A 27,141-nucleotide genomic window follows, 5' to 3' on the forward strand; every position below is an offset into this window, starting at 1 on the left:
ATCCTCCATCCTTGGGTGCTGCTTCTACTGGGTTAGTCTGTACAGTATCAGAACAGAAGATACTGGGCAAATTCTCTTTTAAACATTTTGCTTTTACAAACTAACCCAAGGCAGGTAGAGAAGTTTGAGTAAGTGTCCCATATTAAAAGATGAGGAGCCTTGCTAGAGCCACCTCTTTGCAAATGAGCTTTTTTAAATAGGTTCATTATAAGCCATGTAGCTTTCTAGGTCCCTGCTGGGATGTAAAATTTTCAGAGGCTAAAAAATGTTGTTTAATTGCTGAAGTTATCTGAAATTCGAAAAAGAACCCCATGTCAATATTAAAATCATTATAGTACTGTGAATTATAGGAGAGAAACAAGCTGTCATTTAATTCATCTTTGCTTCCAAGTATATGCCTTGTTTCCCATGATATTTCACTTCCAGCTCTAGTGCAGTTTCTTGCAGTTCCTGAGAAGCCAATTGCCAAGTTACCTGAAGCAGAAAGTTCAAATGAATCTTGTCTTTGGCATTTAATGACTGCTGGCAAGCAATACGCTGCTAATTCAGGCCTGACCATTGAATTCTGGAGAGCAGTGAATGCACTGCCCCAGGGCAGACAGGCAGCCTGTTACCTTCATCTTCCTCTTCTGGGCAGATGTCAGCAGGAGTCACTGAAATTTTGGTTCAACAAGAATTGCTGCATTGTTTAATTGCCACAATTACACAGGCTTAGTCTATTGCTCATCAGACACTGTTAAATGGAGGGGCAGGACATATTGGGATTTTTTAAGTGTTAATGGGTGTATAAGTGTGTAAAGGAGTAAAAGCTTGGCAGAATATTTACTGTATAACATCAGTGTGGCATACTGGGGGAAATGAGGGACTCACTTGTTTAGCATGTTTGGGAAGACTTCAAATCATAGTTGTCTTTTTCTGCCTTACATTTCACAGCTGTTCTGTGTTGTGCAAAGAATAGGATCTTTAAATGTAATCTCATTTTGGTTGGGGGAGAAAATCTTTGGAAGACAAGTATTACTAGTTTGCCCATTTTCAGGCAAAATTCTTTAAATATTTTATACCAGATAAGTGACTAAGATTTCAATTGGGAATGTTTTTATTCCTTATCATTTGCAGAACATCTGTGAGTAGTTTACAGTAAAGCTTGGCAGTAAGCCATAAGGCATTGAATTTCCTAGATATGTAGGAGATAGTTGAATGACCTCATTAACAAAATAATGTTTTGCTTCTGATTCCATGTGCATTTCTGGAATAGCAGGAGTACATTTTTGTGTGTATGTAGCAAAATTAACTGAGACATGCTTTTTGTAGGTATTCAGGAGGCAAAAAAAAATTATTGGTGGCTACAGTGAGGAATTTTCTAGCCATGGGTTCCAGACATTCAAGAAAATGGTTTAATGCTTTGTAGTCTAGCTCCATGAAGAATCTGGGGAGTGCACTGAGGCCCCCCCAAACTCCTCTATGCCAGTCAGGTGGTGATATTCAACATTTTCATGAAATTACCTATTTCATGAAAATTGATCTTCCTGTCAGCAGATCCTGTCATTGCACCAAGTACAGAAATTGGGAGTAGAACAGCTCTGGTGTTTCTCAGGTGCTGTGAGGAGCAGATGGAAAAAGATTAACTGGATTGTGGAGAGATGCATTGTGAGGTGACAAAGTAGTGGCACCATACACTGAAACACTGTGATCAGGAATGCAGAACCATGCAGAATTTTGGGAAAATTCAAAGAGTGTTTCACTGAGCTCTCAGATATAATGAACCTTCTTACCTCTGTTGCCCCCATCCCTTATTTGTCAAATATGAGTACCAGCACTGGCTCCCCTGCCAAGTACCATGAAGGTAAATTCACTGGTTTTCAACATGCACTGAAAATAGAGTACTTTCTGCATTGAAAATACCTTACACTTGTCTTTATATTGGATCATACTGCTTTAATGTTTGTATCTGTGTTTCTAGGTAATAAATCCAAAGAAAAAAGGAAAAAAGAAAAAGTATGTTAATTCTGGAACAGTAAGTAAATGTATTTTATGTTACTGGATGTTTTTCTTCTTGCTTCAAAGAGAGTGTAGTTGACTTGTAATTTAACAGGATTAGAATAGAAAAATTTTGTCAAGGCCACAATAAACTATTTACCTTTACACAGCATTTATTTTCAGATGTTTTTGAATTTGAAGGGTTTGATATAAAACTTGTCCAAATGTGCTGTCAAGTCACCACTGGTTTTCAGAATAAGTTCTATCAAAATTTCAGTCAAATAATTGAAACTATTGGACTGAATACACTTTTAAATTTTTTATCTGAAACATACCTGCACTTTTACAAATAAATTTTCTTTTAAAATGTATCTGCTGAGTTAGCATTGGTAAAAGCTAGTATGATTATCATGGCAAAATCAAAAAGAGCCAACAATTTTTATTAACAACAGGTATTTGTAAATTTATTTTGAAAGATCTGTTAGTATTGTTTAGAATGAGAATTTCTCTTGTTTGATTTGCATTCCATGTTCTGTTCTCATGTTTATGAACCATTTGGTAGCAATGCAATTATTTCCATTTAGCACTTGCTCAGCTTTGATGTCCTGGCATCCATGATGTTCACACCATCATTTACGAAAAAGTGAAGATAAATTTTGAGGATTGGTATCTTGGAACACCTAATCAGTTATGAGAGATGTTTTTTGTAAACACGTCCACCATCTGGTTTTTTTCCACATGAACAGTTCCACTCTTGAGTAGGGCTCAGTAGGGCTATTTTCATGCTGAAAAGTAGCCTTGAAGGAATGTCTTGACATTCTTACATTCTTGTCTAAGTCAGTTTACCAGTGAGAAAATAAACACTTCTTCTTCTACCTTTGCTTTAAATTATGAAAAATTGGCAAAAGCAGCTTGGCTGCTAAAATTTACCATGCAATATCTAATTCATTAGGTAATTTATTCTTTGCTAACATATTCCTTTTACTAAAATCTATCATGTTAAAATCAAGTTCTATTGCATTAAATTAGTGAGTGAGAAACTGAAGTAAATTGGTTGTTTTCAATCAGTGATAAATTTTAGGTATGAAACCTGGCATAGGGTACAGAAGGGAATAAAAATGTATTTTTACATTCAATTTTCGTGTTAATTTTGGTTTAAAATACTTCAACATCTTCACAAGTATCTGTCTTCATTTGAAAAAACATATTTTACTCATGTTTAAACAGACAAAATCAACTGTGTCTTGTTCTTTACTTCCAATTACATCAAAATTTCCAATGAAAGGTTGTTAGCAATTTTCTTTCCTTTTTCCTCCTTTACCTTTTCTTTTCTTTTTCCTTCTCTTCTGTTGGTTTTGTAAAGTTTTTTTGATATCAAATCATCTCTGTCCCCATTTGCCCTGACTTCTAGTAGTCCTTCAGGCTTCCCTTCTGCTTCTCCACATGGTCACTTTCTTATGTGTTTGCCTGCAGTTTTGTTTTTCTTGTCCTCATCATTTACCCAAGATATTCTTTATCCCACAAATTTTTAAATTTTCAAGGGAGGCACCAGGACCATAATTTTCATTAATAGGAGGTAGAATTCTGGAGAACTTACAGTGGATATAAATAATTGACTGTTATCTCACTACTGCCTTTAAGGACTATGTACATACAGTGCATATCTCAATTTATTATTACTTAAGGGGTCATTTTGAATTCAGGCAATCAAATCACATACTAGGAAGAAGTGTTTCACTATTCATGGTTAGTTTTAAACAAAGCCTAATAGTGAAATAAAAAATTCCCTGCATAAAACTTGAAGCATTGGTAGTTGTTGCCTATATGTAAGTACTGCAGCCGCTTAGAGAGTTGTTTGTTTCCATTTTTTGACTTTTAAAATCAGATGCAGTAAAAATATTCGCTTAAATTAATTAGGAACATGAGAACCAGATGTAAGAATAGATCAACCATTAATATTACTGTGTCCAGTGGGAAAATGCATAGAAATTTTGGTCTTTTTTGCAAGGCTATGCTACTGATAGCCTGGTAGAACATTGTTATGGTCTTCCCAGCTAGAAGGGTAATTTGGTGATTTTAAGCTTAGCTGATCACTCAATCACACAGAACTGTGACAAAGGAAGTTGGATAGAAAACAGAATTACTACATGTAATCTCATTCTGAGTCTAAGGTTACAACCTAGGAGTATTTTCAATTTTTATTTTTTTGCTGCTAATGGGCACAAAATTTTGTGATAGATTTCCACTCCCTTTTTATTCCTTGTATCTTTATTCATGGATTTGCTCTGAGCAGTTATTTAAGCAGTTTTCACTGCCTGCCTGCTGCACATATAATGAGAGAATTTGTGTAAATAAAATCAAAATTTTAATTCTTTGCTTCATAAATATTGTACAATATATGAAGATCTTGAATGCTGGATCTTTTCCACTTGAGCTTATACCTCTGTGACTCAATTGCTGAAAATGCCAATAACACTTTAGATTACTCTGTGCTTTGGATCTCTGTCAATTCTGAATGAAAAATCTGGGACTGCTGAAATGTCATACCATTGCATTTTTATATATATACAGATATATGTGTATACATATACATACATACATCTATGCATTTGTATACTACTTTTAATAAATTTATGTATTTCCTATATGTGTATACTTTACTAGATTTTTGCATTCTAGGCTTGCATCAATACTCAACACCACCTTTAATGTGAGATGAGTAATTACATAAATAATTGTAATTGAGTTCTTTAAACAGTGTTGAAGTGCTCATAGAAAAGATGCATTATCGTGTACCCAGTCATATTCAGATGTAGGTGTAGTACACAGAAATCAGAAAACCTGTATGTGGTAACCTGCTCTGGAATACAATCTTCTGCCCCTTACCTTCTCCTTAAATAAAAAAAAAAGAAGGCAATTATAGACTTCTCAACCTGTCTCTTCCCTTTCAAGAGCTGCCTGCTGAAATTATTTAATATCTTTTTTAATCTTCTTTTTTCCCTTAATACTGTAGGAAATTACATCCTAAGGACAGAGCTCGAAAAACATTGTGCTTATGTCTCTACTTGTTCAGCTGGGAAACACACAATTCATGTCTGACTCTCTTTTATTTGCTTTCAGGTAACATTGCTTTCCTTCCTAATTGAAACAGAAGTTTCATTCCTTGACTATATTAAAGGCGGGTATGTGATTAGCAACAAACCTTTCTTGTTTTCACAATTTGTTTATGGCTCTCAGTAGCATCTGTAAGGAGCTGTATTATTTCCTCATTTTAGGGGCTGTACTTTCCTACATAAAGCATGCAGATAGTTACTAAGTTAAGTTATGGGACTTTGCTCATACTGTTGGAATTGGACTTGATACTAAAACACTGAGAAAGAGTAACTTCTGACCAGCCAGAGAAAATTTGATTAAACAAAAGGGAATTATCTATATATATAAAATTATTAAAATGCTGCCTATTTCTTCCAATTATACTGAGATATGGTGTATTTAATATTGGCATTTATTTAGACCTTTTCCCCTTCAAAGGCATTTTTTTCAATAGTAATTAAAATTTTTAATGTGTTCGATTTCTCATTTATCATGATTTTTTCTAAAGAGAAGTAGAGACAGAAGTGTCAAATGTCTTACCCTAGAAACGTGCCTGGAAATAGGACCAAATCTTGAAAAATTCCTGGCTCTTAACATACCTGCCAGATTATTCTCTAAAATAATGGAAATTTGTTACACATTCCAGGCACTTATTTTTAGATTTTTGGGGCATATAGTCTGCATATACATTCCACATGTTTTTGACAGCATTGTTTACCTGTGAAGAAACAAGTTCCATTTTTTGGGGTTTTTTTGAAGTCTTCAACCAGAGTTCAATGGAAATAAAAGTCTGTGCTGTGTTTTGACAGTACTGTATAGAGCTTTGCCTTTGGTCCCAGCAGTGGCAGTCCTACATTCCTGCTGGGGACTTGGACAGAAGCTGAAAATAGCCATCCATCCATGTTCACCAGAAATTTCTATTGATTGAAGTCTGAGTATGCACAAATGCATGAAGAAAGAGTCTTGCCTCTAGTGCAGCTGTTTCCTTTGAAGTGTGCTGTACAAATATGCCATGACCATCCTATTCCCCATTCATTCAAAATTCATCTCTACAGAAGGAGTAGGTATAAGGAACTGAGGAGTTGAGGTTTATGTCTAAATTTGAAAAGAAAATTTTATAGGGACTGCTTATGTAATCTTTCCAGGGTGGTCTGTCACATTCCTCACTCAGATGTTACAATAGAAATATATCTCATTAACTGCAAGTTAGAGAAGGTTTGTGATATTAATAAATTCCACATAAACTTTTTTTCTGCTCTTTTGACAAAAGAGTAATATCATTCAGTAGAATGCTCTATGTTTAAAAGCATGAGCAGTGATACTTATTTAATTATTTTATATAGATTTTTTTTAGTGATTCATACAATTATTTCTATATACATGCCAGTGAAAACTGTAGAAGTACTTGTGTAAAATCTTGCCTTTCTCTCTGCAACATTTGCAGTTACGTAAACATGACATGAGGTTCATGTCAGGAGGCTCAGACTCAGTTATTTTCTGGGCTTCTCCCTTCCTTTGTTTGTCTCATTTAATATGACTACATATCAGTTCAAGTCCAGTTGAGAAATATTTGAAGGAAGGGAAAAGAGAAGGTTTTGTCATTAAATCAGTCTGTTTTCCCATCATGTCCTCCAAAACTGTTTTTTTTTTAAGTTCCCTGTTTTTCTTCCATTTAGATAGGCAGGAGGTAGAAAGCACTGATTCTGCAATTGGCACAATTGCATATTTGCTCTTCCATAAATGGGTGCTAATGAAATACTTCATGTTCAAAACTTCCATTGTAATTCGAGGTGTTTAGAATTAATGGAGATGTCATGGAAATCTTGACATCTTTAACAAATTATAATTACAGTATTTATTTATGGGGGTTTTCCAATGTATTTATGTTTTGAGTCTTCATCTGTTTAATTGGGATATTCCATTGCCAGTATCACCTATGTGACTGTTGTCTTCTTAAAGAACTTTGGAGAGCAAAACAGAGGTTTGTCCATAAACTCAGATTTTGTTTTACTCCATAAGACTTGATTTTATAGCAGTATGGCAGAAAAAAAGGAGGATGTCTCTTTTGCATCTGAATATTACATCAAATAACACCTCCTTAATAGCTGACTTTTCTTTACATCTTAATACTGAATCAAAATTTTGCCACACTGACCTACCCACATGTTGTGCTAAAAATAATGTATATTTCAAAATTACATTTCTCCTGCTGCTTAATACAGTCCCCAGTTAGTAATATATTCCTGTCAAAACCCCTCCAGATATATGAATAAGTTCAACAATGTAAGGGATACAGTCTTGGAAAGGAATGCAATTGAATTTACAGGAATGTCTGTCAAACCTAGTTTAGTGTCTACTCTTTTTTTGTGTGTGGGACAAAGACCAAAGCTCCAAGACTTAGTGGACAGAAAAGATATTTCTGGCAAATGTTTCTAGCTGGTTTGACTTATTGGAAATGGTAGAGAGCTAGTTATTTGTAAATCAGTAAAATTCTGGAACTGAATCATTTGCAACTGAAATATCTTGTCATCTCTTCTGTCCCAGACTAGTGGAAGATAAGAGGAAATGTTTTCCTTCATCATGTTAAAAGCCTTACCTTCATCCAGGTCTTTAGAAATGAACACCCATACATTTTTTGGATTCAAAAGGATTTGGTCACATATTTTTAACTGAACTGTATTGAATCATTGATGGTCAGAAGAGAAATTCAGATCTCCTTTCATGACAGCTGTTTTAATCCAGGCAGTACACTCTCCACTGTAATGGGAGGCATATTTGCTGTTCACAAGAGGCCTGGCATGAGAAAGTTACAAAGCAAGGGCTGCCATAGCTAAGTATTTTAGAAGCTTTGCCATGTGTTTCTTGTATCCTTGGAGACTATCAAAGAGTAATAAAACCATGTAAGAGGAAGATCTTGAAGAGACTTTATTGGAAAAATCTCTGTATGTTGTTACAGCGTTTGGCTCAACAAGCATCTGCAAAAGGGAAATTATAAGTGACACTGGGGGTTTAGATGCCATGGAGAGGATGCAGCCTCTTAGAATTAGTTACTCTGACAGCTCTGTTGTACAGTTCTGTGCAGTAAGTGGTCCTCAAACCTTCAACTGCTCCCCCCTGCTGACAGACCAGCTGGTTGTCATTCTGAAGCCACAGGGAATCCATGATTCCTTCCAATGTACTGCTTAAAAAACCATAATCAAACCTAGTCAAAAACTACATTCAGGCTTAATTTGTTCCCTTATGTATGTCAATACTGATGGAACTCATATTAAAAGATGACAGGTTTCACTTTGCTCTCTCTGTGGCTGTGAGGTGAGGATTACTGTTCCTTTAAAGATACTTTCTTCATTTCTTGTTGTGTATGGGAAGATAGGGTAGAATCACCTGTCACTTTCAAGTAGATCATGTATTTCTATGCCAACTAAATTATAGCAAAGTAGTAGTGATCTATGCAGCACTGAATCCATAAGGCACATTGCTCTGGTTGGGTATTGCCCCTGAGTTGGGAGAGAACATCTTGCATGGCCAGGGTTAAAATGTGTCCAAGGAAAAATCAGTATTACTGTTAAAAGGAATTAATAATATTTATGGAAGTTAAGTTCTTACTAATTATTTATTCACGATTTTTAATAAACAATGAAAAAAAGAATGGTGGAGTCAAGTAACTGTTTTCAGTGTGTTAATAAGTTAGTGTTGTGTAGCCCTTGGCTTGAACCTTATATAAGAGTATTTTCAGTGTTTATTTCCTCTATTAGAAAGTCAGTGTCCTACAGTTTGTCCACAAATGATGTTACCATCTCTTGTTTATTTGTCTCCATAGCAGTACTACTATTAATAAGATTTGTGTTTGCTTTTTCTGCAGAACCCAAATCAATTTCACAGTTGCTATTGATTTCACAGCCTCCAATGGTAAGAATAAAAGGAAACATCTTATTTGTGTGTGTTTGTGCTGAGTTCAGTTTTAAGTGCACATATGTGTGTGTTTGTAACAGTATTCAGCTGGCACCACCTGGACTCAGGATTCCATTTTGCCAAGCAACAGATGAGAGGCCAATTCCTGTCTAGAAAAGCAGGACAAACAGAACAGATAAAAATTGGACAAGCTGCATATAAAATTTAATAACCAGAGGCCGTTTGCAAATATCTGTGTAGTTTTTGATTAGTATTACTGTTTGGTTTTTTGGAACTGCTGGGAGAAACCTTAGAAGAACCCACTGAAAAGGGCCAAATAGTTCCAGGGGGAGTAAGGCTGAAGTGGGGCTAAGCAGAGATAAGTTCTGATCCTCCTCCAAAGCTGCTTTCAGAATGTTGTAATACTTTTGTAAATTTCATCTTAAAAGTGTATAAATTGCACAAATCTACAAGTTTCTTGCTGCCATTTCAATGCTGAAATACAGCTACTTCTGCTAAAATGTATTTAGAACTACTAAAAATATACTACTTTTAAAATTTATTTGGAACGCTGCATTTTTACCTGAAACAACTTCTTATTTTTAAGAGAGAAAATTCAAGTGATGAAGTGATTTAGTTTTAAAGTAAATCTGATCCTTGCTTCAACAGGTAACCCTTTACAGCCAACTTCACTGCACTACATGAATCCCTATCAGCTGAATGCCTATGGCATGGCACTGAGAGCTGTTGGTGAAATAATTCAGGACTATGATAGCGATAAAATGTTCCCAGCTCTAGGTTTTGGAGCTAGACTTCCTCCAGATGGAAGAGTATCACATGAATTTGCACTGGTAAGTAAATAAACATATACTGTTTTGGAAGTTAAGGTTGTAGTCTTAAGCAGTTACTGGACAAGTAAAGAACAGAGAATGTGCTAAGTCTTCTGTGCTCACTCTAGATAGTTGTTTCAAAACTTTTTCTCATAGTGAAGTTACTTCACTTGAAGTTATGGACCGAAATTTGGAGTCAAGAAGTCCCTGTAGGCCAAAAACTGTAATAAAGAAAAGTAATAATCTTTAACCTCAGCTGTAGCTGCTTGAGAAACAGATGCTTTAAAGACTTCAGACTAAAGCTAATATCTCTAAAGAAGCAAACAAATCATGTTCCAAGATAAAATTTCATTTTTATTCTTACTATTCTGTCTGATTTTCTGGGATCTCTGTCTTTACAGGGTGCTAGTTCAGAGACATAGGGATATCTAAGTGGACTAAAAGATGAGTTGATAAGAACAAATCTGAGATATCTCCATGGGTCAGTTAAATTTCAAACCTAAAATCTACCAGGGTGATGCTTGTGATTGCAGTTGGTTTATCTACTTGCTTGTTTTGAGCTTTTTGTTCTTCTCAGGGTAGGATAAATGTGTCAGAATTATAGCAAATGTAGGTGTATCAGGGGAGTGCTAATCAGTTAGCATCAAAGACATGGCAGCAGATTGGTGACTCTGGATGTGTATTTCTTCTGTCAGCCTGTGCTAGAAAAGAGTGCAACATATCTTACCTCAGGGAAATGTTTTCCACACAGATGTAATTTAAAACAGGTGCAATTGCAAATACTCATTTAAATTGCAGACTTTGGACTTTGTATTCAAGTCCAAATATATTGATGCATCTTTCAGTTTTAAGGATATTTCTAAAATTAATTCAGTTTCTTTATGAGCCATTGTGATACTTTTACAGAAGAAAAAGCACCACGTACATACATACACATACATATGTATATGTGTGTGTGTGTTTATTTCCTTCCTCCATATATAAACATAGATAGGTGTCTCCCATGTAATGCTTAGCAGTGTTTTCAGCTCTCTCTTTTAATGTTTTAGACAAATTCTGTCCAAAATCCTCTTTGGTTGTCTAGGTTCTCAGTCAAGTATACTTTACCTCAGAATGAGGTACTGGCACACTAAGCCAGTGAGGTGTTGGTGTATGAAGGAGAGTAGAATGATTTGAAAGATCATAGATCATTTGCCTGGCCTGACATGGGTCTGGAATTCTGCTTTTGTGTTTGTATTGCCATCTATTAATAGGTATCCTCATTAAAGAGTCATCATGGAGATAGGTAGTAAAATGCCTACCCTAAGAATTCACACTACCAGCCATTTTGTGGGCTCCCAAAGAGTAAATTCCTTTCTTCATTTGTTTATACCAGGTCAAAATAATTTTTTCAATGCAGAAATATTGGGCCAAAACAATGGAAAGTTTATTGTTTATCTTACACACTTCTAAGTGTATGAACTCAGGATCTGGCTACCATTTGTTTTTCTCACATTTTTAAAGGAATAAATCATTGAGCCTGAACTGTGCTCCTAAACATGCTTCCAGGTTTACATCTGACCTGTCATTCATACCTTAAATCCACACAGGGAAATGCCTGTTACTGTTGTATGTATGAAGGAGGGTTTAATTACACTAAAGGTGGTGTTTATGCCTAGGAGCCAGTCCTAGTGATTCAGACTGCTGGGGCTGGTGGAACCTCCTTACCTCAGCAGTTAACACTCACAAGCAGCTGTGGCACATACACTGGGCATTTGTGGTAAACTCTCTCTGAATAGATCCTAGAATGCTTAGGTCTTTGCCTTTTAAATATCTACTGGGTAGTGTTCATTAACCTGTGTAGTTTTTACTTCATAATTACTTATACTGATTAATCATCTCTTGTTTTTGTTAGAATGGAAACCCTCAAAATCCATACTGCCATGGAATTGATGGTGTAATGGAGGCGTACTACAGGAGTCTAAAATCTGTACAGCTTTATGGACCAACAAACTTTGCTCCTGTAATTAATCATGTAGCCAGGTAAGCATCACAACAGGTGCTGGGCAGAAACTTCTTTGTGTCAGAACAAGTGCTGCATACAAAAGGCTGACAGTTACAGAGAAAGGTATTTTTTGACAGTTGTTTTGTTTATTCAGTCCCATAATTAATTACCTTGTGACTTTGAGTAGGTTTGAAGACCATGTGTTGGTATTATGCAGAATTTAATTGCTGATTACAAAGAAATACAGGTGATCCAGTTGACCAGCCTGAGTGAAAATCTTAGCAGAAATCATAAGGAAATAAAATTTTTGTCATGTCATGTTCCTTTTTTGTCCTTTCGAGCACAGAATTACTACTTCACAGAAAATATATGCATCTATCAAAAATTTTTATAAGCTCTGAGTTTTTTTAGGTATGTGTAGTTTCTCTAATCTCTGAATGTCCCAAATGTCAACAAAATCTTCCAGGTCTCTGTGCCAACAATTCCCAGCTGGTAGTGGTACTTTCAAGGCAGTGATACAGCTGTCACCATTGGGGAGCCATGGTGCTGTTATGCAACACCTCATCTAACTCCTCAAAGTAAAAACCTCCCTGTGTTTATAGAAAGTTTCTTAAGAAGGATAATGTTGCCTTATTTTGGCAGACAAGATCTTGACTTATAATCTTGAGCTCAAGACCTTGGCAGTATAATACCTCCATGAATTTATATAGGAAAGGGATATGGCTTAGGTGATTTGCTGAACAGATTTTATTTTATTTATAGACACAAAGAGCTACTGGTTACAAAATAAAGAAGTAGGGATGTGTAAATCATTGTACTGGTAATGTTTTATTTATGAGCTTGCAAAATAGCTAATTTTAGCAGCAAGAGATATTTGTGTGCTATCTGGTTTGCTGTTGTTAGTTCTACAGACCAGCTGAAAATAGTTTGCAAATTCTGGGGTGCAAAGAACTTTCTGTGCCCCCTAGCATGGCTAGATAGCTGATTTCAGCCATTTATCATTAGGGTTAGTTGTTTTGTTTTCAGATCACATCATTAAAATGATGTACATGCATTTTACATTGCTTGTCATCTGAGAGTATCTGTGTCCTTTAATCTTTCCTTTGACATGATCTCTCCAGTAGCAGTTTTCCATATATGTGGCACTCAGTGTCTGCATTAGCCACATTATCTGGAAATCTAACCCAACAATTTTTCTGGCTCTTTCTTTTTCTTCAGAACTGGTCATAGCAGCTGAGATGCCTGACCCAGAACTTGGCAATTTATCTCAAGCCTGCTGTTCATTGCAAAAATTGAAATTTTGGGTCCAGTTTTATCAAAGTATTGGCATAAAATTAGTTCTTTTTCTCACCAGTTGTTTTTCAGGAATATTTGCCAACATTTGCAGAATAACAGATGACTGTCCACCAGTATTAGTAGTCCTTCCACTGAACTTCTGTCTAAATATCAAGTTGTTGCAGACTTTGGAAGCTCCTCCTAGTAGCAAATTAGACTGCATTAGACTACATTACAGTGGGAAAGCTAAGTGTCTTCACAAGGATTTCTACTGCATGATCATCCCTAGAGCAATCTGTGTACTAGTCCAGTTCTCAGTAACACCATTTTCCTTCAAGGTTCAATTTCTTGATTATTCTGGTGACTCTCATTGACATGGTGTTGCCCTGCAGTTACTCTTTGAACCTACTTTCAGCCTCAAAGAAATTTCTTCTTTCCACATCCCTCCTACATAAAAGAGTGCCTCTGATGAAAGCTCTGTAACCAATGTCAGATATTACTATCCTGTTGTGATCTTGATATTCTTTGGAAACTCTTTTGGCAGATAATGATTTTTTTATCCTTTCCCCAGTTAGAGAGTTATCTAAAGTACACCAGATTCAACTTAGTGTCATCTCCCATCTCCCTTCCTCATGTAAGATCTTTCTTGCAAAAGGCTTTGGAGCATTTTAATCTATGAAAAATTTGAAATAACCAAATTTCTGTTCTATTTCTTCAGTGTAAGTATGTAGACAGTGTCAAGTGCTCAGGGAGGATAATAATGTTTATTTTACTCTCTCATCATACCTTGTCAATGCAATCATAATTGAAAAGTTTATAAGCAATGTGGAAAAGTGAGATAAAAGAAGTCTCTGCTTGGCAGTAAAAACGTGTTTCATGGTAGGTCTTGCTAATCTCAATATTTAATTATCAGTCCCTACTTCCAGCATGCACATAGGTGATATCCAACAGGGTCACTGCTTGTATGGCTTCTTTACCCATCTGGATCCTGGGGAGAGGCTGGAAGATGCTGATGTTCTGTAAATCAGTTGTGGCTTTCTCCAAGCTCTTATAAATGTTGTGGCTGCAGAATTGTATTTATCAGAAGTAATTGCCTGCCAATGCACTGTGTTATCATCAGGGAATTTTGTAAACATATGTAAGCATTGTGGCCATCATTGAACATGCTCTGTTCAGTGAGCATGTTCATATTCAGTGACCAATAAAATAGTGAGTTATTTCACAGTCTTATTAGGTATTTGGGTGTGTATTTCAAAGTATTCCTGAGGCAACTAATTTTTTTCTTTTACTGCTCTCCTACAACTCACTGCACAAGGTTCTACTTCTTGACTTCACAGCACCAAGAGCCTTCATAAAAGTAGGAACTGTAGTGGCTGTGAAGCAGGAAACAGCTTCCCACAAAAAAAAAGTTCTTCAGTTCAGGCCACAGAATTTAGTGAGGCTTTTTGGGCTCCCTCTCTTTCAGGACTTTGCAAACCTTCAAAAGCTGCTTGTTTTCAAAGAGTAGTTGCTTCTTGGGTCCTTTGACTGAGGTGGGAATGGCACTGGGTGTCACTGTGTGTATTTTCTCTTGCATTCCTGTACAGCACAAGGAGAAGCTTGAGTTTTGCAGGAAAGGACATTTGTGGGTGGTGCACAGAAATTAATATTGAGGCCAGGGTTGCAGGGTGTACATTCAGGTCTTTTACAAGACACGTGAACTATAAATCTGCAATTCACTTGTGAACTATAAATTCACATGTGAACTATAAATCTGCAGTCATGGTCAACAGTAAGTAACCTGGATTTGTAAGGGAAAAAAAGAAGAGAAAAATATGCAATGTGTTGATTCCTGTTAAGTTTTATTTGTGCTATAAACCCAATGAATGAATACATTCAGTATTCATGTATACCCTTCATACAAAGCTCTGTACCCCATAGGTAATGCCTATTAAACAACTTAGGCTTTCTAACATCTCATCATTCTATAAAGCACATTCTGTCCCTGCTCCTTTTGGTAGTGGTGCAGTTCCCATTTTTCACTGATGCAACACATGCAGATTGTCAATCTTGTATTATGTTTTTTCAATGTTCTCATTTAAAAGTATAAAGTCTGGCTTAGTTATGAATGTCTTTACTTTTGAAATTCACTGTGTTTTTTAGTTCTTGGTAGTCAAATTTTACAAATCCAGCTTGTTTTCATATTAATTCCTTTTATAAGGGTTTTTTTTTTTACTATTATAATATTGGTTTTTCTTCCCTTAGATATGCTGCTTCAGTAAAAGATGGCTCCCAGTATTTTGTTCTTCTCATTATTACAGATGGAGTTATCTCTGATATGGCTCAGACAAAAGAATCCATAGTGAATGTAAGTTTTACTGAAAGTGTTGAAATAATGTTTGTAGGAATTCATATTTAGGCAATAAAGCAAGTGGATTAATAGTTGAGGCACTAGATTTGTTCCATGAGTACCCATTTTTACTAAATAGGAGAAGTTTATTATGCATAAAGATGAAAAGAAAGCAGAAGTTGAACTTGACCTAATTAGATAATGTTTTGTGGTGATACTCTTCTCTCTAGCACTGTATGTTTGTATGATTTTACTCATCTATTTCTTGCCTCCTCCTTCCTCATGCACATCCCACCATGCAGTTCTGCGTAGTGAACTCTTTTCTTTCCCATAATTGCTGACAGTTTTGATCCCCACACTTTTTTGAAACTGCCCCCAACTTTCTGATCCTGAATGGCAAGCATACCAATTATCTGATTTCCCTCAAAACAGTCCCTAAAACTCTGTAAGTTCCTTATTTGTTAGTTTCTGCATTTTCTGTTTTAGTTTCTGCATTATTTTCAGTATTTTTCTCTTCAAAACTGCCATGGGTATAGGTAATATTCTGTATTATGAGCAGGTTCTATTGTGCTTTTGCCTGTGGGAAATTTCAGATAAAAGTACTCACAGAAACACTCCTAGACATGGCTGGAAAAGATCTCTACCAGTAGTTTTTAACATACCACAGTGGATCTAGTTAACAGCAGAGTGGTGAGTTGAAAAGCCTACATTAAAGTAATTTAGCATCATGTCCAAGTGAATAGTGCAGAATTAGTTGGCATAGTTTTGAAGACCCACTATAAGTACCTCCTGTAGAGATTTGATGCTGTTTCAGTTTGTGGGGTGCACATGAAAATTCTGCCCCAGTGTTCTGCCTCTCCCTGGGGACCAAGATGCCCTCAGTCCCAGCCTGCAGCACATACACAGAATCTGTGTAATAATAAGCTTGAGAATTCATTCTCCAGCCCAGACTAGAAGTTTGAAACATAATTTCTTTTAGATGAGCTGCTCTTAGGTGACAAAAAGACTCAGTGCAGAAAGAAAGAGCAGCTCTTGGTTCTGACTCACGCTTCCATTTGAAGTCTGTGCATAAGAGACCAGTGAGTGCAGTTGGCTGATACCTTGTAAGATTAATTCCTTTGTCACCAAGACATACAGAAAACTCTTGTTTTCAGTAATAGTTCATTTCAACAAATAATGGCTCTTAGTCTACAACTGTCTGGAAACACAGCAGATGTGTTAGCTTGGAATAAGTAGAAGTTTGGTAATATTTGCTGTCTGGGTTTTTTATGAAGATGCCTTCATTTTCCTGCATATTTCTTGAAGTGTGAGCACAGTATACCATGCCAGAACTAATTAAATGCTATTCAGTAGCAGTTTTTTCAGTTTTAATAATATCCATAATACTAAAAAGGGCAATGATGTCCAATGCAACTTGATGTGTATAAAACTCAGAGTATATTTCAATTTTAACATTAATTGTGCTTTTAGGCATCTTTCTCATTACAGCATATATGTCAGACACATTCTGTTTTACTAAACTGTTTAAAGGTTATGCTGTCATTCAGGAAATGCCAACACTTAGGTTTATATGCAAAAGTTTAACTCTTTGTCTTTATGCTGTCCTTGCCACTTACTGTTTCATATTTCATTGTATCACATAATTCTGTGTCTGTGTGCGTAGGAATCTCTTTAAAGGATACTTTCTTACAATCAAAAATAACATTCTAGAAAACAGAAGGTTCTGTACTAAGAGATCAGAAGGTCTACATCTATGATTTTTTTTTACAGGAGCAGTGTATGCTCCTGTTTAATGTTTAAAATGACTGTAGACATTTTACAGTTTATCACAATATCTCAATAAGCAACAGAGTTACCAGAATTATCTCAGTAAGTTGTCAACTCTGACATTTGCTGAATGTTCTTTGGTTTTAGTTGATACCTTCTTCATCAGAGGCAGATTCACATTATTTCTATAAACTGATGCTACTATCAGGACAGGAGAGTCTAATATTTAAGATAGTGTCTTCACAATTTTAAAGATTTTACAGAGTTTATTCAGAGAAGGCCAGATATCTTTGAATGAATAAGATAAAGTAAAATTAAAAATCTTACCACAGGCCAATTCTATATCTTGCTTGTCTGTGGCATGGATGATTGACTAGAGTAAAATTTCATTAATGGGATAAATGTAATACACATATTGCTCAAATAGATTATTTCTTTCCTTTTAAAAATTGGCATAAGATCAATGTAGAAATAGTGTCCCACAGTTGCAAGCAGCTGTGTAAGATCAGGAAACAGCAAAGCACATTTAAATAAATGTCTGATTGTTATTAAATACATATTTGCAATTACTGTCAGTTTACAAAAGTTTCTAGGAGAAATTTGTCCTCTTAGTTGTTACATTAATATTAAATGCTAACATAGTTTGTTGTCTTTAATTAGCATTCTATATGATTCAAAGACTTGGTAATGGAAAAATAAAATAATCATGTGCCCTTCTATCTTCATCCAAGATGTTTTGTACCACTTAAGCAGACAGTTTACACCACTCAGCTTTTTAGGGGGAAAAATTGTTCTTTAAAACATAATTTCTGCGTGGTTTTTGTTCACTTTGTTCTCAGATCTCCTATTACTGGCAGAGGTTATGTTATGCATTAAACCTCTTTTTCTTCTTCTTTTGAAGGCTTCAAAGCTTCCAATGTCCATAATTATAGTGGGGGTAGGACCAGCAGAGTTTGATGGTAAGTGTTCTAATGTTTTTTTCTAATATTTTAGATTTGCTTACAATTTAGTAATATGTAGCTTTCCAAACAAATATTAGTCCTTAAAAGAACATTATATGAAGTGAGGAGTGAGTGCTGCTGGCATTTCCAGCTGGATTGATTGATTGATAACTCGGTGTGATTACAAGCTACCATGTGGAGCTGTGTAGCCCCTCAGGCTCTCTGTTCAAGCCAGAGCCATATGGGGGCTCAGCATTTACAGTAAAGTAAGTATACTCAAGAAATGTTCCATTTCTTCAGCACAAATATTTAGATGCCTTGTGAAGTGTCAGTTGAGTGGAAATATTGATCTTACTGCGGTAATAAAATCTTGAGAAAAATAAATAAATTTGAGGCGATCTGGATTAAAGAGGATTTCACTTGGTGACAGGAGTGAGCCCTACTGTGCAGCAGCATTGACAGAATATTGCAGCAGGAGAGAAATTACCAGGTTATTTATATATTCTTTCTATGATATTCTGGAACACCATTCTCTGTTGTAATAACTAATCTGCTTCCATTATTTGTATTAATTTATTAAGTATGTATCACTGCCCTGTGAAGTGTAGACGTTGTGTGAGTCTGTTCCTCAAAGTCCTAAAGAATTTCTTTTAATTCTAGTGCATCTGGTTAGACACTATGCCTTCTGTGGTACATAAAATGTACTTAGCACTACTACCACAGGTCTTTAGTGCTCACTAATGACTGTACGTGTTAATTTTTGTACAAATACTCTAAATGTAGGAAAAAAGAGGAAAAAACAAGGAAAAAATTATTTTATTTAAAATTTATTTTATTCCAAACATTATTCTTATGCTGCTGGGCAAGTGGTGTAGTAGTCATAATTTTAAGTATCTTATTCCATGAAAAAATTATCCAGGTGAACACTTGCACTTCAGATGATTGTATGCCACAATCAGTGAGAAAGGACAGTTTATATTCATAAATGCATATGATGGAAATTTGTAAACTTCATTTTTACTCCTGGGAATTGCAACATTCCAACAAGTTCTGTGTTACTCACCATTCTCTGACCCCTCCATTGCATTTTCCCTTTCTCCCTGTTTGTCTAGTCCTTGGATTTGCCCAGGCTCCCTTTCTCAGTCAGGACATGTTCTTGGGGTGTCCTCCCTCCCCCTTTCCTCAATTTGGGATTCTGTTTGTACTGCAGGATGCAGTTTCCATCTCTGGAGCCACAATCCCAGCATGTACTGCCCCAGTGAGATTCACCCTGAGCTGTGTGCCAAATCTGTGGTCCCTCAGTGCCCAAGAGGACAGAGGAATTATTTCCATTTACAGAAATTCCTTTTGGAAGAAACAACAGACTCCATGTCTGCTGTGCCTGCAGGGGGGTGATGTTCAGGGTGTCTGCACATTCGAGTGCCCCCGGAGCTTCAGTTCTGCCCTAGAGAGACCAAGCTGCTCCTCTTCAGATCTCCCTGTTCCCTGCATCTCCCAGCCCCTGGGGGATAGCAGAGGGGTTCCTAAAACTTTGAAATTTGGGTAGATGACACATACATTTGGCAGAGCTTCACTTAAAGGATGTGAGGATGACTGTAACAGGTCACATCAGAAGCATTTCTGTCCAGTATTCTGTAGCTAACATTGCCATGGGTAGTTCCCTAGAGAATGTGAAGAACAGACTAAGCAAATGTGATATTTCCCTGAATATTGGTTTTAGGTTGGAGTTTCCTGGGCAGGATTTGCTTTATGTCTTTTTTTGAGATTTTTTAGGGAAACTCCTTCAAATACTTGTTCATTGTCCTGGTTTGAACATGTGTACATTTTTGCAACAACATCATCAGGCAACATGCTCTGCAGACCCACTGATTTGTTTCTTTAAACAAATATACTCTGTTCAGCTTGGCTCCTGATGGTGCCATTTATACTTTCTAGTTCTTGCTTCAGAAGAACTAGGTTTGAAGTGCTGGTTTTAAATTTGTAAACCAGTTTGTAAATCCCTGAGAAGCTGAGGTGCAGGGCTTTGGTTTTCATAGCACACACTGAAAGAAGGTCTGTAGAACTGCAGATCCAACATCTCAGCAATAACCTGAGATCTCAAATCCATCCATTTCAACACTGACAAGAGAGCAGGTACATCCTTCCACCTAGAATAGCTTCCAGGTATCTGGACAACAGAGCTTACCTGTATCCTGCTCAGAAGATACAAGAAGAATTGCCCAATAAATTTAATATTTTTTTAAGCACTCCTCATTCCTTAGCATCAGAGGATACTGCTGTTTCAGTGTGAATGTGAGTTATTACCTCTCTGTGCTGCTTCCTCTGATATCTTCTGTAACAATAGCTGCTGAAGATGAATTCTTCTCTACCCCTGAAAGTATATATATATATTGCCTTACAAAACCAGATATACTTGCTGTTTTGAGAGATGAAAGGATAAAAACTTTTTCATAGTCTGTTCTTTTCTGAAGGTGACAATAAAGATAAAAGTATGTATTGTTACCATGAAAAAGTGCAAAACAGCTACAAAACATGATGTATTTTCTGATGCAAATGATCTTAACAGTTACTGAAGGAAGAATTGTTGGTTTTTTATTGCTCAGAAGCGTAAGTTGTCTGAACTTTTTCTCAGTAAGATGATTTTATTGTGTACCTGAACTCATAGGGTTTTTTGTTTATTTTTTTAAGCCATGGAAGAACTGGATGGGGATGTAGTGAGGATTTCTTCAAGAGGAAGATTTGCAGAAAGAGACATTGTGCAGGTGGGAGAGAAAATATATTCTCATAGATAGATTTTACTGTTCCTCTTTGTTTTGAATTCTCATTTCTATCTATATTCCTACCTTTCATTTTACCTTAGCACTGACATACTTTATCTTGAGGTGTTTATAACAAGCTCAGAAACTCTCTGTGATAGCTCAAAGCCTTTTTATAACACACAAGAGTGGATCTGCATTTGTTAGGAAATGACCCCTAACTGGCAGGGCATTGTTATAAAGTCTTGGTGTTATGCAGCCATGGAGAAGAGTTAGCTACAGAAAATTTGGAGAAACATGATGTTTCTAGAAAAAAATGGGTTCTGGCTAAAAGTAAATCTTCTATGGAAGCCATATTTCCTGGTAGTGCCTGAATACATTCATAAAATAGAGTATTTAAGTTGGAAGGGACTTGCAACAGACATCTAGTGCAACTACCTGGCCATTTAAGTACAGGGCTGACTAAAAGTTAGAGCTTGTTAAAAAGGGCATTGTCCAAATGCCTCTTAAACACTGACAGATTCAAACCTCACCTTAGGACTGCCATTTCTTCTTCCTTTATTCCTCCCATTTGTCAAACTTTGTGCTGTTCACTTATTTTTCCTCTTACTAATTTTCACTTATTTCTGTTGAAGACAGGTTGGATTTTTATATTGTTGTTTAATAGAATATATATAGGGGAAGAATAAGTGAGCCATATCAATAGCTCATATTGCAGGATAGTTAAGGTCAGATAGCAGCTGATGAATTTTGGGATATGTTTATTTGTTTCCATTTATATCTGCAGGAACTGAAACTTCAAAATGTTTAATGTTACAAATACTGATACATGAATGTTTAAGGATTGATTTGATTGATAACTGCTGGTGGCTGTAATATTTCTATCCAAGGAGGTGTTCAAAACATGTATTTGATACCTTATTTTATACTTTGGTTTTATTAGAATGCAGTAATAAGGAAAGCTCCATAAATATATGGAAATGAAAATGATCAGAACTCTTTTTTTCAGTCTTCTTCAGTCTTTTTGCATGCTACATTAAAATTCTCTCTATTTTTTTTTTCTAAAGGGGGATCAGAAATGAGCATAAGACAGAAATTAAATTATCATCATACTCTCTATGGATATACATTAAAGACAGTCATGGATTCCTGAATTCTAATGGTTGAGAAAGACACTTTTTTCATTTTTGCAACATATAGAGATAACAGCTGATGACAAAGTGAGATACCAAAACTCTTAGAAGAGTAAAACATGCTGGCTTCTTTGGTCACTGTTGTCAGATAGTTTTGAAAGTAGGGATGATATAAGGCAGCTGAACAGGAGATAAGAAATAGTTTCTCATTTTGTCGAAGTCTTTGAAGTGTTCCTTGGTGTCCACATTGGGCTGCAGAGGGGCTGTCTGTAATGTTTAGTTCTGTAAATGTCAGTGCTTTCAGCAGAGCAGTGTGTGGACCCCAACCTCCTATTTCTGCAAAGCCCTGTGTGCCATCTCAGCTTTTTTAAAGCTAATTCAGGTATCTTCTGGCAAGCATTACATTTATGTTTAAATGCATTTAAATATAAGCAACATAATTTCTCTAATAATAGCAGCCCAAAAAGCTTTAAAGAGCACAAATGGATAGAGTTCTAACATATTATAAACAAGATTTGTGAAAATGCTTTGCTTTGAGATTACTAACCTGTGCTGAAAAAAAAAATGCAGTGAATACTCTTTTGTATTTCTTTGGAATTCATTGCATATCAGAATTGTAATAAAATATTTATTTATTATTAATATATTTTAATCACAATGTTGCCCCATGCCATATTGAATTACTCAAAGACAGCATTATTTTGTGCACTTTTTCTGTCTAAATACTAACAAATATTGACTTTATAGACTAACTAAATAAATAAAAAGGGATTCTGTCAAACTGTCTAAATTTGGTTTGACCTTTATTTTGTATCTAGGAAGCTGAAACTGATTTGCCTTTATAAAACTAACTACTCAAATAAAAAGTGGGGATTTTTGTGTATTAGGTTAATTAAAATTAACTAGTGAAATTACCTATTAATTCTAACAGTATTGTGAAATATTTTGATTAAATTAGTACAGGAAAAGTTTGTCTGTTAACAGTGAGTCACTGAATGTGTTATATTTGCTACTGGCTGCAACTCATGTAGAGGCATGTTCTACACTATCTCCTCCTCACTAGTATGTATACATGTTGTGGGACTGTACTACATGTGTAGCACTTCTTCCTCAGTTTTAATTTCTGCTCCTTTCCTATCCTTTTGCTGGTTAAGACATTTTAGGAGAATATGTACTTAGGTGATGCACCTGTTGTTTCTCCTGAGAATTTTGCACATCAGCCTTTTTAATTAAACTCTTAAATTACAGAAAAAGCACTTGGCATTCCATCAGTTTCCCTTTGGTTTCTCCTATGCCTTTCATTCTGTTCCTCTGCCATCTCCATGTTAGCTGTCCTTGTACATCTCTAGGTTTGCTTTCCTGTCCATAGTTCCTCCAGCTGCTCTGACATCTCTGCAGTGCGGGGAGAGGAGGAGAAGAGCTAAATCAGGCCATCTGTGTTGTATAATTGCATTTCAACAATTACACTGTTGAAATAGCCCCACTTTGCTACAGAACAGGGGTCTGTGATTTCATGTCTGCAGACTAATGGGTAAGGGGATCTCCTAGGATGGGATGCATGTTCTTTAACTCAGACTGCATGTACTTTTTACACAAGGAAAAAAAATCAAGAAGCCTGGATTGTTTCCTCTTGGTATGCCAGTGGCACAAGATTCTCATTAAGTATTACAAAATCCAAGCCAGGGCTGGGCAGGTAAATGGTTCAGGTGTTGAACATCTAGATATCACATAACAACTTATTTTTTCATCCAATAATTTTTGCTTAGCTTCTTTATGCTTTTGTTAATATCATATTAAAAGTGTTCAGGTGGTTCAGAGTTCTACTAGGTATAATGCAAAATGGTCAAAAATTTTAAAGTCATCCTTTCTGTTTTATTCACTTCAGAGGTCAAAAAAATCTACTCCCCAAGTGCCAGAGTGGAGACAGTCTGGTGTGTGGCCCCAGGAGCAGGGAATGCAAGCTGAGAATGGCTTCTGAGACAGAATTACCTTCTTGCATGGAAAGGGTTGAGAGATAACCCAAATATATCAGGGAAGCACTTCATCAGCAACCTGAGCTAGCCGTGGCTCATGTGAAGGTGTTCACCCAAGGGGAAGTGTTACACTGTTTCTATTAGAAGGCAGATCTATAAAAATTGAGATACAATGTTTATTTAAAAAATATATAACATAAAATGCAACTTCTGTATGGGTACATTAAAGCTGTGTAAGGTAACATGTTCAGGTACTCTAACCCCCTAGGCTGAGCTTTCTTCTTTCATGTCGTAAGATACATTCTGTGTCTGAGTGAACGTCTCTTTTGTTTTGTAGTTCGTGCCATTCCGAGATTACATTGACAGAAGTGGAAACCACGTGTTGAGCATGGCAAGACTTGCTAAAGATGTATTGGCTGAAATCCCAGAGCAGTTTCTGTCCTACATGAGAGTCAGAGGAATAAAGCCATCACCTGCACCACCCCCCTACACACCCCCAGTTCACGTGTTGCAGACTCAGATATGACTGCTCTGAAGTGTTTAGCATTTATCACAAATCTCTGGATGCAGCAGTAGCTTCTGATAACTTTTTGGAGCTAGAAAACTTCTCTTCACATACCAAAATTCTCCTATTAGTTGCATAAGCAACTGGAAAGCTTTTAAATGCTAGGAGCAAAATGTTGACGTTCTGAGACTTTTTTTTTTAGTCCAAACACCCTACTTTTTTGATGTATTTATTGGAGGGGGGAAGCACAAGTCAGGTATTCAACTCAGAAGATTGGGTCCTCTCTGAATACTGTGTGTATATAAATGTATAGGAATGCTATTACTCTGTATCAATGTTTACATGTTACTATTTTTAAATTTCAGTACTTTTATAACTATTCTTAAGAATAAAAGTTTGGAATATTGACTCACATGTCTTCTAGCTTGCAATAGTTTGTCACAAGATAACAAGAGAAGCAATATCTCTTTGAATGTTTGTCCAGACAAATACAAATGAAAGCTAAGGACAAATATATCAATGTGTTTTAAAGTAACTGAAGTGCTTCAATCAGTTCTCAGTAATCCATTCATCTCATGTATTGAAAATTTCAACTCCTAAATGTGAATAACATAATGGCATATGACTTATAATTGGCTCCAGACTGAGGGGGAGGTATGTGTATTTTTTTCAGAGATTCTCCAATTTCTGAGTTTATCTAAGTTTACAGTTTTTTAAACTAACTACTGAAACAAATTAGAATAGTTACTTGCTGTAATTAATTAAAGAAAATTACCTCAATCCAGAACTATCAGCGTGTTATAGTTGACTCACTGAGCTCATTAAATCATATAATACATTCCTTAAAGCACTGGAAATTTTGCATCAGAAGTGTCTTTTGAAGTGATTACAGCAGATGTTTTATAATGGACCATTTTAAACTCCAAAAAATTTAAATCTTAACTTTTTTTTGTCTAGATTGCCCATTCAAAGGGATATTGGGCTTAATAATATTTGGGTTTAATATTGTCATTTAATCACATTTCCATTCAGGGTGCATGAATAATAAAGTTAATTAACTGGTTTTAAAATTGCACAACTATGTTGCTTTGTTCACAATTTTGTGTACGGAACTACCCAAAAAAATTTATTTTATGCCTGTTGATATATAATTACAAAATGGTTTTGCATGTATATTTTGTACAAAATACACGGTTTTGTGAGTTTGTGTCAGATACATTTTATTTAGAACTAATGGCCTTAAATTTCACAGAACTCCTGAAATGATTGTGAATTGCCTTCAGATACTGTTTAAACTGAACTTTTTTTTTTTTTGTGTCACAGTTGTAATTGTCTTGTATATGTAACTTTTTTCTTTGCATATAACCTGTTTACTAATTCTGTTTCTTACTACTGTATGTTGTAATGTACAGTATAAAACTAAGGTGCATTTTTTAAGCATGAGAAGTTTTTTGCCAGAAAACATACCTTCAATATTAATGGCATAACTATGTAAATGCAGAATCTTCCAGTTTTAAAGATATTTAACTTCCTTTAACTATTTCATGTGGGAAATTATGTTTTCCAAATAATTATTCTGTTAACAAAAACAAAAAAAAATCTTTTTTTGGAAAAAAAATCTTGTTTTATTTTTATTTTGAAACAGTTTTTACATAAATATGGACTTTAATTTTCTCACCAAAATATGTATTTCTTAGTGGATTGATGTTGCATGAGTGAAATTTGATACTTGGCAACTACAAATTTTGATGAAAGTGCATCATAAAGAGTAAGTTTAAGTCTAATATATGGTGGTGGTGTTCTCCTTTCATCTTCTACATTTATTTTTGCATGATCAGTGTTGGCACTTTTGAAAAAACTGAAGTTATGCTATGTTTCTCCTGTTTCATTTGATTAGGCAAATCTCTATGCTGATATTTGTGCTGGTTCCCAGTGGGCCATGTATTCAACATATCACTAGAAGGCCAGAACAAACTTACTCAGCTGAGAGTAATTTATTAGCTCTCATTTAGCCAGTACCTTTATTAGTTTAATCTCAAAACTAATCTAGCAGTTCATTTAACAAGTGAAAGAACTTTTAAAGAAAGGTATTACTTCTTCAAAGCTATTTTCTCTATCCAGCCTAAGCACCAGTCTATTCTATTCCACACTGTTGGGTTTTTTTTCTTCTGTTTAGTATTGGGTTCTAAATATAACATATTTAATGGAAAGAAATAGTTGTGATAAGTGAACTGAGAACTCCAGTGGAAAATGGCTCTTTCCAGACCTGTGAGATTCTCTGTGCTTGACATCTTGAATCTGTAACATGTGAGAATCATTACATAATATCACATATTAACTCTCATTCCAGTTTTTTGGGAATGAGAGCTAAAGCTTGGAGCTTGAATTTCTCCAAAAAATCACCTACAGCCATTTTTACTCCTGGCTTTATTCTCAAGAGTAATGGAACACAAAATTCTTATTCCTTCCCAAGAAATGCTAGCTGCTATCAAAACTTACTAACTTGTCATGCCTGAAGAGTAGCAGAGGGCATTTATGTTTACAAAAAGTAAAAGGTGACACATTATGTGACAGGTGAGTTGTCCTGAGAGAAACTGTTGGCCTTGACAAAACCTCTCTTCCACTGGTATCCATCTTGGAATAGATATTTTCTTCATAATACATGCAGAAAATCTTCTGGCACAAAT

At 35.7% G+C, this 27,141-nt stretch overlaps 1 protein-coding gene across 1 annotated transcript in view; it reads left to right on the plus strand.

The window, feature by feature from the left end:
* CPNE8 (copine 8) overlaps positions 1–26,238 on the plus strand; it is a 71,520-nt gene extending 45,282 nt beyond the window's left edge. The window contains exons 12-20 of the mRNA XM_036401423.2: positions 1,961–2,014; positions 5,098–5,159; positions 8,933–8,979; positions 9,631–9,812; positions 11,686–11,813; positions 15,295–15,397; positions 18,048–18,105; positions 20,776–20,849; positions 24,287–26,238. Of these exons, the coding sequence (XP_036257316.1) occupies positions 1,961–2,014; positions 5,098–5,159; positions 8,933–8,979; positions 9,631–9,812; positions 11,686–11,813; positions 15,295–15,397; positions 18,048–18,105; positions 20,776–20,849; positions 24,287–24,475 (897 nt within the window). The 3' untranslated portion in view covers positions 24,476–26,238. The remainder of the gene's footprint in view (positions 1–1,960; positions 2,015–5,097; positions 5,160–8,932; positions 8,980–9,630; positions 9,813–11,685; positions 11,814–15,294; positions 15,398–18,047; positions 18,106–20,775; positions 20,850–24,286) is intronic.
* The last annotated feature ends 903 nt before the right edge of the window (positions 26,239–27,141 follow it).

Source organism: Molothrus ater, chromosome 5 (assembly GCF_012460135.2).
Source record: "Molothrus ater isolate BHLD 08-10-18 breed brown headed cowbird chromosome 5, BPBGC_Mater_1.1, whole genome shotgun sequence".
Lineage (NCBI taxonomy): Eukaryota > Metazoa > Chordata > Aves > Passeriformes > Icteridae > Molothrus > Molothrus ater.